Source organism: Oncorhynchus clarkii, unplaced genomic scaffold (assembly GCF_045791955.1).
Source record: "Oncorhynchus clarkii lewisi isolate Uvic-CL-2024 unplaced genomic scaffold, UVic_Ocla_1.0 unplaced_contig_9659_pilon_pilon, whole genome shotgun sequence".
In the NCBI taxonomy this organism is placed as follows: Eukaryota; Metazoa; Chordata; class Actinopteri; order Salmoniformes; family Salmonidae; genus Oncorhynchus; species Oncorhynchus clarkii.
Window position 1 is genome coordinate 342 of NW_027260088.1, and position 14,536 is coordinate 14,877.

General features: G+C 46.2%; 1 protein-coding gene across 1 annotated transcript; it reads right to left on the reverse strand.

Moving 5' to 3' along the window:
• Positions 1–431: 431 nt before the first annotated feature.
• LOC139401098 (protein mono-ADP-ribosyltransferase PARP8-like) lies at positions 432–13,211 on the reverse strand (the record flags this gene model as incomplete). Its single annotated transcript, XM_071145587.1, has 11 exons — positions 12,965–13,211; positions 12,770–12,823; positions 12,513–12,608; positions 11,459–11,551; positions 11,237–11,362; positions 10,322–10,387; positions 9,777–9,844; positions 8,411–8,459; positions 1,674–1,786; positions 1,081–1,153; positions 432–544 (listed from the first exon to the last, which is right to left on the reverse strand). Coding segments are annotated over exons 1-11 (1,076 nt in total), but the record flags the coding sequence as incomplete, so codon positions are not given.
• Positions 13,212–14,536: the final 1,325 nt, after the last annotated feature.

Genomic DNA, 14,536 nt, shown 5'->3' on the forward strand with positions numbered 1-14,536 from the left:
ACATAACTTTAACTACTCTGGTAGGACAACAGACTCAGTCATCACATAACTTTAACTACCCTGGTAGGACAACAGACTCAGTCACATGACTTTAACTACTCTGGTAGGACAACAGACTCAGTCACATAACTTTAACTACTCTGGTAGGACAACAGACTCAGTCACACAATTTGTAATTCACGTATTAAAAGGCTCAGCGATATGACAGACGCACAAAGTAAATAGCATAAAGGGGGGTCAATTTCCGCAACTACTAAGAGCGTTGAAGCGCGAGGCTCAACTTCTCCCTCTGTTTTGGTGCCCTGGCGACCACGCTGTAACCTCTCTTAAAAGCCAAACCGTACAGATACTGCGTGACAGCGAAGTCTTGCATCTCGCTCATCCTAATATCTGCGGCGCTGTTAGTGTCAACGTCATTTCGCTGAGTCTACCTGTTAAAATGAATGACAAAGTTCCTGTAGGTTTTCTGGGTACCTGAGTAACCAAATGATATGCTTGACATTGGGCTGATATAGATCCCACTCCCGTAGATGGCGCCATGGAGCTGCCGACAGACAACAACCACAACTATTAGAGGTGTTTGGTCTGCAGAGATAACGTGCAAAATATATGCAACATATATATGCAACATATTTTAAATATGTATGGTAAACGGTTAGGGCCGCGACGATACCAGTATCGCGATACAAAACACAAAGCAGATTTAACTTGTTTAAGGAAAAACGGCCTTAATGTTGGTAACAAACACGTTGTCATCCACAGTTACATGTTACATCCAGGCTACACACAATATATTACATACCGTAGCTTTTTAAAAGGACCAACGGGTTTTTGTCTGCTTCATGTTTTCATTTTTGTCTTGGGAAAAAAATATTGCAATACTGGTGTCATCACAGCTCTAGTAACAGTGTGGTGGTGGTTTGGAGTGAATGCTGTTTGTGTTCAGGTCTTGAAGAGTTATTACATTTACTCAGACCTACTGTTTACCATACACAGTAGTCTCAGGCAGTTGAAATCACAGATTGTGCTTTTTAAAAGGCTGATAAAACAATTATTGGATTTGAAGATATATATTTTTACCTGAAGTCTTGTGTTGGATGCAACCACCAAACCGTTTCTCAAAATGGAGTGCCAATTCTCTATGTGAGAACCACTGAACAGAGAAAAGGTCATTATTAATTATCCAATACATTATCTACTGTGTTCATCAAATAAAAGTTCATTCTCCAACTGAAAATAGCAGTGATTTTAAAAACAACATGTTTCAGAAACATAGTGTACGACTGAAGTACTTTTAATTTAGTGTAAGATTTTTTTTTTTAAACTTCAAAAACAGTGAGTGCACTGTGTGCCTTCATGAGCATATGAATGATACAAAGGAAGACCAGCTAACGTTACCAACATATCCTGAAATAACATTATATATATATATATATTTATTGATAGTTAAATTTAAAATGAGCATGGTCTAAATTGACTCAACAACCAAAAACAAATCTCTATATTTAACTTTCTTAAAATGACCCAACAAATCTAGTTATTTCCAGTTGTTTATCAAAGTTAACTGGTTTTGTACTAACCCCCCCCCCCTCCCCCCTCTGTTATATATATATATATATATATATATATATATATATATATATATATATATGATAAAAAAAGGGGGAACATACTGGAAAGCGAAGGTACTCCCAAAGAGGTTTTTGGCAGCTCTGAAGTTGGACTCTTTGGCAGGAGGACTGCTGAGTAGAAGGAACTGGTGCGGGGTGTGCATGAACTTCAACTGCTGCAGTCGTGACACGAGAGACAGGAGACAACAACACGTCACAGGTGTCCCAAAGGGCACCCTAGTCCCTATATAGAGCAGGTAAAAAGTAGTGCACTATATAGGGAATAGAGCTGTAGTATAAAGTAGTGCACTATATAGGGAATAGGGCTGTAGTATAAAGTAGTGCACTATATAGGGAATAGGGCTGTAGTATAAAGTAGTGCACTATATAGGGAATAGGGCTGTAGTATAAAGTAGTGCACTATATAGGGAATAGGGCTCTGGTATAAAGTAGTGCACTATATAGGGAATAGGGCTGTAGTATAAAGTCGTGCACTATATAGGGAATAGGGCTGTGGTATAAAGTAATGCACAATATAGGGAATAGGGTGCGATTTGGGACACCACATTCACTCTCTCATTTTCTGTTCTCTCTGTTCTTCACAACTCTACAATCAGCCTGTCTTCTGACCTCACTCTACAATCAGCCTGTCTTCTGACCTCACTCTACAATCAGCCTGTCTTCTCACCTCACTCTACAATCAGCCTGTCTCCTGACCTCACTCTACAATCAGCCTGTCTTCTGACCTCACTCTACAATCAGCCTGTCTTCTCACCTCCCTCTATAATCAGCCTGTCTTCTCACCTCCCTCTATAATCAGCCTGTCTTCTGACCTCCCTCTACAATCAGCCTGTCTTCTCACCTCACTCTACAATCAGCCTGTCTTCTCACCTCACTCTACAATCAGCCTGTCTTCTCACCTCACTCTACAATCAGCCTGTCTTCTCACTTCACTCTACAATCAGCCTGTCTTCTCACCTCACTCTACAATCAGCCTGTCTTCTCACCTCACTCTACAATCAGCCTGTCTTCTCACCTCACTCTACAATCAGCCTGTCTTCTCACCTCACTCTACAATCAGCCTGTCTTCTGACCTCACTCTACAATCAGCCTGTCTTCTGACCTCACTCTACAATCAGCCTGTCTTCTCACCTCACTCTACAATCAGCCTGTCTTCTCACCTCACTCTACAATCAGCCTGTCTTCTCACCTCACTCTACAATCAGCCTGTCTTCTCACCTCACTCTACAATCAGCCTGTCTTCTCACCTCACTCTACAATCAGCCTGTCTTCTCACCTCACTCTACAATCAGCCTGTCTTCTCACCTCACTCTACAATCAGCCTGTCTTCTCACCTCACTCTACAATCAGCCTGTCTTCTGACCTCACTCTACAATCAGCCTGTCTTCTGACCTCACTCTACAATCAGCCTGTCTTCTCACCTCACTCTATAATCAGCCTGTCTTCTCACCTCACTCTACAATCAGCCTGTCTTCTCACCTCACTCTACAATCAGCCTGTCTTCTCACCTCACTCTATAATCAGCCTGTCTTCTCACCTCACTCTACAATCAGCCTGTCTTCTCTCAATCAGCCTGTCTTCTCACCTCACTCTATAATCAGCCTGTCTTCTCACCTCACTATATAATCAGCCTGTGTTTATAAACATTTTATTTAACCTTAATTTAACTAGGCAAGTCAATTAAGAACAAATTATTATTTTACATTATGCCTACCCCGGCCAAACCCTCCCCTAACCCGGACGACACTGGGCCAATTGTGCGCCGCCCTATGGGACTCCGGATCACGGCCGGCTGTGATACAGCCCGGGATCGAACCAGGGTCTGTAGTGAAGCCTTAGACCGCTGCGCCACTCGGGAGCCCATGTCGTATGACTTCATTCTATAAATCAGCCTGTCTTAGGACTTCACAGGAACACCCAGAAAAGACCTAACGCCGGACGAGAAAATACCATCAGAGATATTACATTGTCTAGGGAGATTAAGATTAAGCCAGACTTAACCACATACATTACATCTGTTTTATTTTTATTTTCTATTTGTAGTTTTCAAGTAACTCTAGTTCCATCTAGTGGGGCAGCAGGGTAGCCTAGTGGTTAGAGTGTTGGACTAGTAACCAGCAGGTAGCCTAGTGGTTAGAGACAGGTAGCCTAGTGGTTAGAGTGTAGAGGCGGCAGGTAGCCTAGTGGTTAGAGTGTTGGACTAGTAACCAGCAGGTAGCCTAGTGGTTAGAGTGTTGGACTAGTAACCAGCAGGTAGCCTAGTGGTTAGAGTGTTGGACTAGTAACCAGCAGGTAGCCTAGTGGTTAGTGTGTTGGACTAGTAACCAGCAGGTAGCCTAGTGGTTAGAGACAGGTAGCCTAGTGGTTAGAGTGTAGAGGCGGCAGGTAGCCTAGTGGTTAGAGTGTTGGACTAGTAACCAGCAGGTAGCCTAGTGGTTAGAGTTTTGGACTAGTAACCAGCAGGTAGCCTAGTGGTTAGAGTGTTGGACTAGTAACCAGCAGGTAGCCTAGTGGTTAGTGTGTTGGACTAGTAACCAGCAGGTAGCCTAGTGGTTAGAGACAGGTAGCCTAGTGGTTAGAGTGTAGAGGCGGCAGGTAGCCTAGTGGTTAGAGTGTTGGACTAGTAACCAGCAGGTAGCCTAGTGGTTAGAGTGTTGGACTAGTAACCAGCAGGTAGCCTAGTGGTTAGAGTGTTGGACTAGTAACCAGCAGGTAGCCTAGTGGTTAGAGTGTTGGACTAGTAACCAGCAGGTAGCCTAGTGGTTAGAGTGTTGGACTAGTAACCAGCAGGTAGCCTAGTGGTTAGAGTGTTGGACTAGTAACCAGCAGGTAGCCTAGTGGTTAGAGTGTTGGACTAGTAACCAGCAGGTAGCCTAGTGGTTAGTGTGTTGGACTAGTAACCAGCAGGTTGCCTAGTGGTTAGAATGTTGGACTAGTAACCAGCAGGTAGCCTAGTGGTTAGAGCTTTGGACTAGTAACCAGCAGGTAGCCTAGTGGTTAGAGCGTTGGACTAGTAACCAGCAGGTAGCCTAGTGGTTAGAGCGTTGGACTAGTAACCAGCAGGTAGCCTAGTGGTTAGAGCTTGGGACTAGTAACCAGCAGGTAGCCTAGTGGTTAGAGCTTTGGACTAGTAACCAGCAGGTAGCCTAGTGGTTAGAGCTTTGGACTAGTAACCAGCAGGTAGCCTAGTGGTTAGAGCTTTGGACTAGTAACCAGCAGGTAGCCTAGTGGTTAGTGTGTTGGACTAGTAACCAGCAGGTAGCCTAGTGGTTAGAGCGTTGGACTAGTAACCAGCAGGTAGCCTAGTGGTTAGAGCTTTGGACTAGTAACCAGCAGGTAGCCTAGTGGTTAGTGTGTTGGACTAGTAACCAGCAGGTAGCCTAGTGGTTAGAGCGTTGGACTAGTAACCAGCAGGTAGCCTAGTGGTTAGAGCTTTGGACTAGTAACCAGCAGGTAGCCTAGTGGTTAGTGTGTTGGACTAGTAACCAGCAGGTAGCCTAGTGGTTAGAGTGTTGGACTAGTAACCAGCAGGTAGCCTAGTGGTTAGTGTGTTGGACTAGTAACCAGCAGGTAGCCTAGTGGTTAGAGACAGGTAGCCTAGTGGTTAGAGTGTAGAGGCGGCAGGTAGCCTAGTGGTTAGAGTGTTGGACTAGTAACCAGCAGGTAGCCTAGTGGTTAGAGTGTTGGACTAGTAACCAGCAGGTAGCCTAGTGGTTAGAGTGTTGGACTAGTAACCAGCAGGTAGCCTAGTGGTTAGAGTGTTGGACTAGTAACCAGCAGGTAGCCTAGTGGTTAGAGTGTTGGACTAGTAACCAGCAGGTAGCCTAGTGGTTAGAGTGTTGGACTAGTAACCAGCAGGTAGCCTAGTGGTTAGTGTGTTGGACTAGTAACCAGCAGGTAGCCTAGTGGTTAGTGTGTTGGACTAGTAACCAGCAGGTAGCCTAGTGGTTAGAGACAGGTAGCCTAGTGGTTAGAGTGTAGAGGCGGCAGGTAGCCTAGTGGTTAGAGTGTTGGACTAGTAACCAGCAGGTAGCCTAGTGGTTAGAGTGTTGGACTAGTAACCAGCAGGTAGCCTAGTGGTTAGAGTGTTGGACTAGTAACCAGCAGGTAGCCTAGTGGTTAGAGTGTTGGACTAGTAACCAGCAGGTAGCCTAGTGGTTAGTGTGTTGGACTAGTAACCAGCAGGTAGCCTAGTGGTTAGAGCTTTGGACAAGTAACCAGCAGGTAGCCTAGTGGTTAGAGCGTTGGACTAGTAACCAGCAGGTAGCCTAGTGGTTAGAGCTTTGGACTAGTAACCAGCAGGTAGCCTAGTGGTTAGAGCTTTGGACTAGTAACCAGCAGGTAGCCTAGTGGTTAGAGCTTTGGACTAGTAACCAGCAGGTAGCCTAGTGGTTAGAGCTTTGGACTAGTAACCAGCAGGTAGCCTAGTGGTTAGAGCTTTGGACTAGTAACCAGCAGGTATCCTAGTGGTTAGTGTGTTGGACTAGTAACCAGCAGGTAGCCTAGTGGTTAGAGCGTTGGACTAGTAACCAGCAGGTAGCAAAGTGGTTAGAGTGTTGGACTAGTAACCAGCAGGTAGCCTAGTGGTTAGAGTGTTGGACTAGTAACCAGCAGGTAGCCTAGTGGTTAGAGTGTTGGACTAGTAACCAGCAGGTAGCCTAGTGGTTAGAGTGTTGGACTAGTAACCAGCAGGTAGCCTAGTGGTTAGAGTGTTGGACTAGTAACCAGCAGGTAGCCTAGTGGTTAGAGTGTTGGACTAGTAACCAGCAGGTAGCCTAGTGGTTAGAGTGTTGGACTAGTAACCAGCAGGTAGCCTAGTGGTTAGTGTGTTGGACTAGTAACCAGCAGGTAGCCTAGTGGTTAGAGCGTTGGACTAGTAACCAGCAGGTAGCCTAGTGGTTAGAGACAGGTAGCCTAGTGGTTAGAGTGTAGAGGTGGCAGGTAGCCTAGTGGTTAGAGTGTTGGACTAGTAACCAGCAGGTAGCCTAGTGGTTAGAGTGTTGGACTAGTAACCAGCAGGTAGCCTAGTGGTTAGAGTGTTGGACTAGTAACCAGCAGGTAGCCTAGTGGTTAGAGTGTTGGACTAGTAACCAGCAGGTAGCCTAGTGGTTAGAGTGTTGGACTAGTAACCAGCAGGTAGCCTAGTGGTTAGTGTGTTGGACTAGTAACCAGCAGGTTGCCTAGTGGTTAGAGTGTTGGACTAGTAACCAGCAGGTTGCCTAGTGGTTAGAATGTTGGACTAGTAACCAGCAGGTAGCCTAGTGGTTAGAGCTTTGGACTAGTAACCAGCAGGTAGCCTAGTGGTTAGAGCGTTGGACTAGTAACCAGCAGGTAGCCTAGTGGTTAGAGCGTTGGACTAGTAACCAGCAGGTAGCCTAGTGGTTAGAGCTTTGGACTAGTAACCAGCAGGTAGCCTAGTGGTTAGAGCTTTGGACTAGTAACCAGCAGGTAGCCTAGTGGTTAGAGCTTTGGACTAGTAACCAGCAGGTATCCTAGTGGTTAGAGCTTTGGACTAGTAACCAGCAGGTATCCTAGTGGTTAGTGTGTTGGACTAGTAACCAGCAGGTAGCCTAGTGGTTAGAGCGTTGGACTAGTAACCAGCAGGTAGCCTAGTGGTTAGAGCTTTGGACTAGTAACCAGCAGGTAGCCTAGTGGTTAGAGCTTTGGACTAGTAACCAGCAGGTAGCCTAGTGGTTAGAGTGTTGGACTAGTAACCAGCAGGTAGCCTAGTGGTTAGAGTGTTGGACTAGTAACCAGCAGGTATCCTAGTGGTTAGTGTGTTGGACTAGTAACCAGCAGGTAGCCTAGTGGTTAGAGCGTTGGACTAGTAATCAGCAGGTAGCCTAGTGGTTAGAGCTTTGGACTAGTAACCAGCAGGTAGCCTAGTGGTTAGTGTGTTGGACTAGTAACCAGCAGGTAGCCTAGTGGTTAGAGCGTTGGACTAGTAACCAGCAGGTAGCCTAGTGGTTAGAGTGTTGGACTAGTAACCAGCAGGTATACTAGTGGTTAGTGAGTTGGACTATTAACCAGCAGGTAGCCTAGTGGTTAGAGCGTTGGACTAGTAACCAGCAGGTAGCCTAGTGGTTAGAGCGTTGGACTAGTAACCAGCAGGTAGCCTAGTGGTTAGAGCTTTGGACTAGTAACCAGCAGGTAGCCTAGTGGTTAGAGCTTTGGACTAGTAACCAGCAGGTAGCCTAGTGGTTAGAGCGTTGGACTAGTAACCAGCAGGTAGCCTAGTGGTTAGAGCGTTGGACTAGTAACCAGCAGGTAGCCTAGTGGTTAGAGTGTTGGACTAGTAACCAGCAGGTAGCCTAGTGGTTAGAGTGTTGGACTAGTAACCAGCAGGTATCCTAGTGGTTAGTGTGTTGGACTAGTAACCAGCAGGTAGCCTAGTGGTTAGAGCGTTGGACTAGTAACCAGCAGGTAGCCTAGTGGTTAGAGCGTTGGACTAGTAACCAGCAGGTAGCCTAGTGGTTAGTGTTTTGGACTAGTAACCAGCAGGTAGCCTAGTGGTTAGAGCGTTGGACTAGTAACCAGCAGGTAGCCTAGTGGTTAGAGCTTTGGACTAGTAACCGGAAGGTTGCAAGATCGAATCCCCGAGCTGACAAGGTTCTGTCGTTCTGCCCCCTGAACAAGGCAGTTAACCCGCTGTTCCCCGGTAGACCTTCATTGTAAAATAAATAACTGACTTGCCAAGTTAAATAAAAGGTAAAATCATTATTATTATTATTATTATTGTTTTAAAAATGTAATCTCCTCTAATGATGTATAAAACTCACTCTGGTTACTGGTAGTTTGACGATGTGCGACCTGTTACTGCATATTACCCTAGAGAGAAAAACAAAACGGGTTACATTAGACATTAACAGTTTGCAATACAATACCTCCAATACCTCCTGCTACTGCTAGATTGACCTGTTGTTACATACTTAAACTGTCATTCACACGTTCTCTTCTGTTGAATGTATGAATCCACTGTCTCATGTCCTGGTCTAACTGTACATTCAATATGACAGTCAATGTCTCTGACTACTGATTGAATTGCAGGCTGACAATGGCCTAACAGCCGGAAACATTGGTTTTGCTCCTTTTGCCTCTTGAAATGAATAAATAACATAAAACAATTTGGAAAGCTTTTTTTGATTTTGGGACTCGTGACACAAAAAAAGGAAAAAAATGGATTTATTGGGGAAATCAAGTAAAGGGTTTCTTACCATGGCAGTAAGGGGGTTTCTTACCATGGCAGTAAGGGGTTTCTTACCATGGCAGTAAGGGGGTTTCTTACCATGGCAGTAAGGGGGTTTCTTACCATGGCAGTAAGGGGTTTACTTACCATGGCAGTAAGGGGGTTACTTACCATGGCAATAAGGGGGTTTCTTACCATGGCAGTAAAGGGTTTCTTACCATGGCAGTAAAGGGTTTCTTACCATGGCAGTAAGGGGTTTCTTATCATTGCAGTAAAGGGTTCTCTTACCATGGCAGTAAGGGTCTCTTACCATGGCAGTAAGGGTCTCTTACCATGGCAGTAAGGGTCTCTTACCATGGCAGTAAGGGGTCTCTTACCATGGCAGTAAGGGGTTTACTTACCATGGCAGTAAAGGGTATCTTACCATGGCAGTAAAGGGTCTCTTACCATGGCAGTAAAGGGGTTTCTTACCATGTCAGTAAAGGGGTTTCTTACCATGGCAGTGAAGGGTCTCTTACCATGGCAGTAAGGGGTCTCTTACCATGGCAGTAAAGGGTTCTCTTACCATGGCAGTAAGGGGTCTCTTACCATGGCAGTAAGGGGTCTCTTACCATGGCAGTAAGGGGTCTCTTACCATGGCAGTAAGGGGTCTCTTACCATGGCAGTAAGGGGGTTACTTACCATGGCAGTAAGGGGTCTCTTACCATGGCGGTAAAGGGTCTCATACCATGGCAGTAAAGGGGTTTCTTACCATGGCAGTAAGGGTCTCTTACCATGTCAGTAAAGGGTTTCTTACCATGGCAGTAAAGGGGTTTCTTACCATGTCAGTAAAGGGGTTTCTTACCATGGCAGTAAGGGGTTTCTTACCATGGCAGTAAGGGGTCTCTTACCATGGCAGTAAGGGGTTTCTTACCATGGCAGTAAGGGGTTTCTTACCATGGCAGTAAGGGGTCTCTTACCATGTCAGTAAGGGGTGAGCTAAAGGATCATGCTTGTCCATCTGCCTCTTAATCTCCAGGTAAGGTGCCTGTAGAGAAACAACCTTGATTTAACACCACTGGCTCAATGGGTACAACGGGACAGCACACACACACACACACTAACACACTAACACACACACACAGGGGAGACATAGGAGGGGATGAGAGACATGACGAATTAGGTCCTAAACACGATGAAGAGGTAAGGGTCAAGGGTTAGGGTTAGTTACCTGGGACATTTCTCTGATAGAGCTAAGGGTCAAGGGTTAGGGTTAGTTACCTGGGACATTTCTCTGATAGAGCTAAGGGTCAAGGGTTAGGGTTAGTTACCTGGGACATTTCTCTGATAGAGCTAAGGGTCAAAGGTTAGGGTTAGTTACCTGGGACATTTCTCTGATAGAGCTAAGGGTCAAGGGTTAGTTACCTTGGACATTTCTCTGATAGACGTAAGGGTCAAGGGTTAGGGTTAGTTACCTGGGACATTTCTCTGATAGAGCTACAGGTCAAGGGTTAGGGTTAGTTACCTGGGACATTTCTCTGATAGAGGTGAGACTGTCAAGGGCTCTCATCACTCGGTCATAGTCCTTTTTCTGAAATGAACCACAAGCATCATGGATCACAGGCAGTATGAACCACTTCAGAAAAGGACACAGTGAAACTCAGCAAGGATCTACCAACAACAACTAAAGTCCTCTGCATATTCAACTAAATGGTCTCTATATGGATTAGTCTTATAAATCTTATATTTTTTGTGGGAGGGGGGTGGATTTATTGCGGGAATTCATCATGCTGATAAAAGCTATATCCTGGGGTTGAAGGCCTAAGGCTGTTAGTAGGTTCAGGGTTAGTAAACCATACCCGGGGGTTGAAGGCCTAAGGCTGTTAGTAGGTTCAGGGTTAGTAAACCATACCCGGGGGTTGAAGGCCTAAGGCTGTTAGTAGGTTCAGGGTTAGTAAACCATACCCGGGGGTTGAAGGCCTAAGGCTGTTAGTAGGTTTAGGGTTAGTAAACCATACCCGGGGGTTGAAGGCCTAAGGCTGTTAGTAGGTTCAGGGTTAGTAAACCATACCCGGGGGTTGAAGGCCTAAGGCTGTTAGTAGGTTCAGGGTTAGTAAACCATACCCGGGGGTTGAAGGCCTAAGGCTGTTAGTAGGTTCAGGGTTAATAACCATACCCGGGGGTTGAAGACCTAAGGCTGTTAGTAGGTTCAGGGTTAGTAAACCATACCCGGGGGTTGAAGGCCTAAGGCTGTTAGTAGGTTCAGGGTTAGTAAACCATACCCGGGGGTTGAAGGTCTAAGGCTGTTAGTAGGTTCAGGGTTAGTAAACCATACCCGGGGGTTGAAGGCCTAAGGCTGTTAGTAGGTTCAGGGTTAATAACCATACCCGGGGGTTGAAGGCCTAAGGCTGTTAGTAGGTTCAGGGTTAGTACACCATACCCGGGGGTTGAAGGCCAGTGCCTGGGAGTCACATGGATCCACCACAGAGGGATATGGCTCAAAGATGACCACTTTCCTGGGAGACTCTAGAGCAGACCTACACATGGACACCAACAGGTCCACCACCTAGGAAACAGAGACGGACACTTAGCCAGCTGTGTGTGTGTGTGTGTGTGTGTGTGTGTGTGTGTGTGTGTGTGTCTCGTGTGTGTGCGCGCATACCTGAGCCCCTGTGGCGATCTCGTCGGCTGCCTCGTTCATCACCCCCAGTGTTTGAAAGGCAAACACACACAGTTCCCGCTCACACACGGTGGGCTGGACACACCACATAGGATCATTCAGATAGATCTCTTGTTTAGCGTTATAGCACATTTTCTCCCTCTAACTCATATATATAGATAGTAATGGGTGTGCTGCTTGTTAGCAAGTAGGTTGTTTTGGGTTAAATGAGTCAGAAACAGCCACAGTCAGTCTACCACAAGTACTACTGGTATACAAAGCCCTGACCTACAGTCGTATCATTAGGACTCAGGACAGTGATCTATAGTCATATCATTAGGACTCAGGACAGTGATCTATAGTCATATCATTAGGACTCAGGACAGTGACCTATAGTCATATCATTAGGACAGTGATCTATAGTTGTATCATTAGGACTCAGGACAGTGATCTATAGTTGTATCATTAGGACTCAGGACAGTGATCTATAGTCATATCATTAGGACTCAGGACAGTGACCTATAGTCATATCATTAGGACTCAGGACAGTGACCTATAGTCATATCATTAGGACTCAGGACAGTGACCTATAGTTGTATCATTAGGACTCAGGACAGTGACCTATAGTCATATCATTAGGACTCAGGACAGTGACCTATAGTCGTACATTAGGACTAAGTACTTCTCTGGTTGGTGCCAAAATCACATCATGCTTTAAAACAGGAGTGGGCAACTCCAGTCCTCCAGGGTCTGATTGGTGTCACTCTCTTGTTCTCCATCCCTGACAAACACAGCTGATTAATCAAATTGCATTCTAAACTGAAGATCGTGATTAGGTGATTATTGGAGTCAGGTGTGTTAGCTGGGACTGGTGTCAAAACTGTGACACCAAATCAGGCTCCCGAGGACTGGGGTTGCCCATCCCTGCTTTATTAAAACCTTACGGGGGGGGGGGGGGGTCTGGTTACATTTAGCTGTATGGGCTGAACTGAATATAGCTCTGTTTTTTTCTTCTCTCTTCTTGTACTGTGTGTTAGTATGTGTGTACAGTACTCACTCGGAGCATGGGTCCGTTCCTGAACACATGTGGTTCGTCACACACCACACAGAACTCGTTCAGGACCGGAATCCTCTGCTCAGCATATTCCATGGTCTGAAGACAGAAGACATGATTAGAGGACATGAATAAATGCTCAAATAGATTTTATAACACGCGTCAACTCATTCTACATGTACACATTGGCTTGAAGTAAACGTTTGCAAAACATATTATTGATAGAAGAAGAGCTCAGGTGAAATTCAGGGAGCATTTACCTGGACGAGGAAACCTCTGTCTTTTATTGGTATGGACTTGGCTCCATTGTTTGGCTGTAAAGGAAGAGAGGGAAGTTTGTTACCTGCCTGTGATCCAAAAAAGGTCAACAATCCCTGTTTCTAATGACAAATCAAGATCAACCAATCATGAGAGGATGCCTTTCGGATCAACCAATCACCAGCAGCCTTACTGACCGGCGTTTGGGTGGCGAGCGAGGGGGCGAGGATCCCGATGAGCCCTGAGGTAAGAGAGAGCCGCCTCCCCTCGGACAGAGACACAGAGTCCTTGAAGATGTCCGCTGCTTTGCCCATCTTGCTACTGCTGGAGTAGGACCTACAGTAACATGGAGGCATTGATGAGGCAGTAGGACCTGAGGTAACATGGAGGCATTGATGAGGTAGTAGGACCTGCAGTAACATGGAGGCATTGATGAGGCAGTAGGACCTGCAGTAACAGAGGCATTGATGAGGCAGTAGGACCTGAGGTAACATGGAGGCATTGATGAGGTAGTAGGACCTGAGGTAACACGGCATTGATGAGGCAGTAGGACCTGAGGTAACATGGAGGCATTGATGAGGTAGTAGGACCTGCAGTAACATGGAGGCATTGATGAGGTAGTAGGACCTGAGGTAACACAGCATTGATGAGGCAGTAGGACCTGAGGTAACATGGAGGCATTGATGAGGCAGTAGGACCTGCAGTAACATGGAGGCATTGATGAGGCAGTAGGACCTGCAGTAACATGGAGGCATTGATGAGGCAGTAGAACCTGCAGTAATATGCATTGATGAGGCAGTAGGACCTGCAGTAACATGGAGGCATTGATGAGGCAGTAGGACCTGCAGTAACATGGAGGCATTGATGAGGTAGTAGGACCTGAGGTAACATGGAGGCATTGATGAGGCAGTAGGACCTGCAGTAACATGGAGGCATTGATGAGGCAATAGGACCTACAGTAACAAGGAGGCATTAATGAGGCAGTAGGACCTGCAGTAACATGGAGGCATTGATGAGGTAGTAGGACCTGAGGTAACATGGAGGCATTGATGAGGCAGTAGGACCTGCAGTAACATGGAGGCATTGATGAGGTAGTAGGACCTGAGGTAACATGGAGGCATTGATGAGGCAGTAGGACCTGCAGTAACATGGAGGCATTGATGAGGTAGTAGGACCTGAGGTAACATGGAGGCATTGATGAGGCTGTAGGACCTGAGGTAACATGGAGGCAGTAGGACCTGCAGTAACATGGAAGCATTGATGAGGTAGTAGGACCTGCGGTAACATGGAGGCATTGATGAGGCAGTAGGACCTGCAGTAACATGTATTGATGAGGCTGTAGGACCTGAGGTAACATGGAGGCATTGATGAGGCAGTAGGACCTGCAGTAACAAGGAGGCATTGATGAGGTAGTAGGACCTGAGGTAACATGGAGGCATTGATGAGGCTGTAGGACCTGAGGTAACATGCATTGATGAGGCAGTAGGACCTGAGGTAACATGGAGGCATTGATGAGGTAGTAGGACCTGAGGTAACATGGAGGCATTGATGAGGCAGTAGGACCTGAGGTAACATAGAGGCATTGATGAGGCAGTAGGACCTGCAGTAACATGCATTGATGAGGCAGTAGGACCTGCAACCACATGCATTCATGAGGCAGTAGGACCTGAGGTAACAGAGGCATTGATGAGGCAGTAGGACCTGCAACCACATGCATTCATGAGGCAGTAGGACCTGAGGTAACAGAGGCATTGATGAGGCAGTAGGAC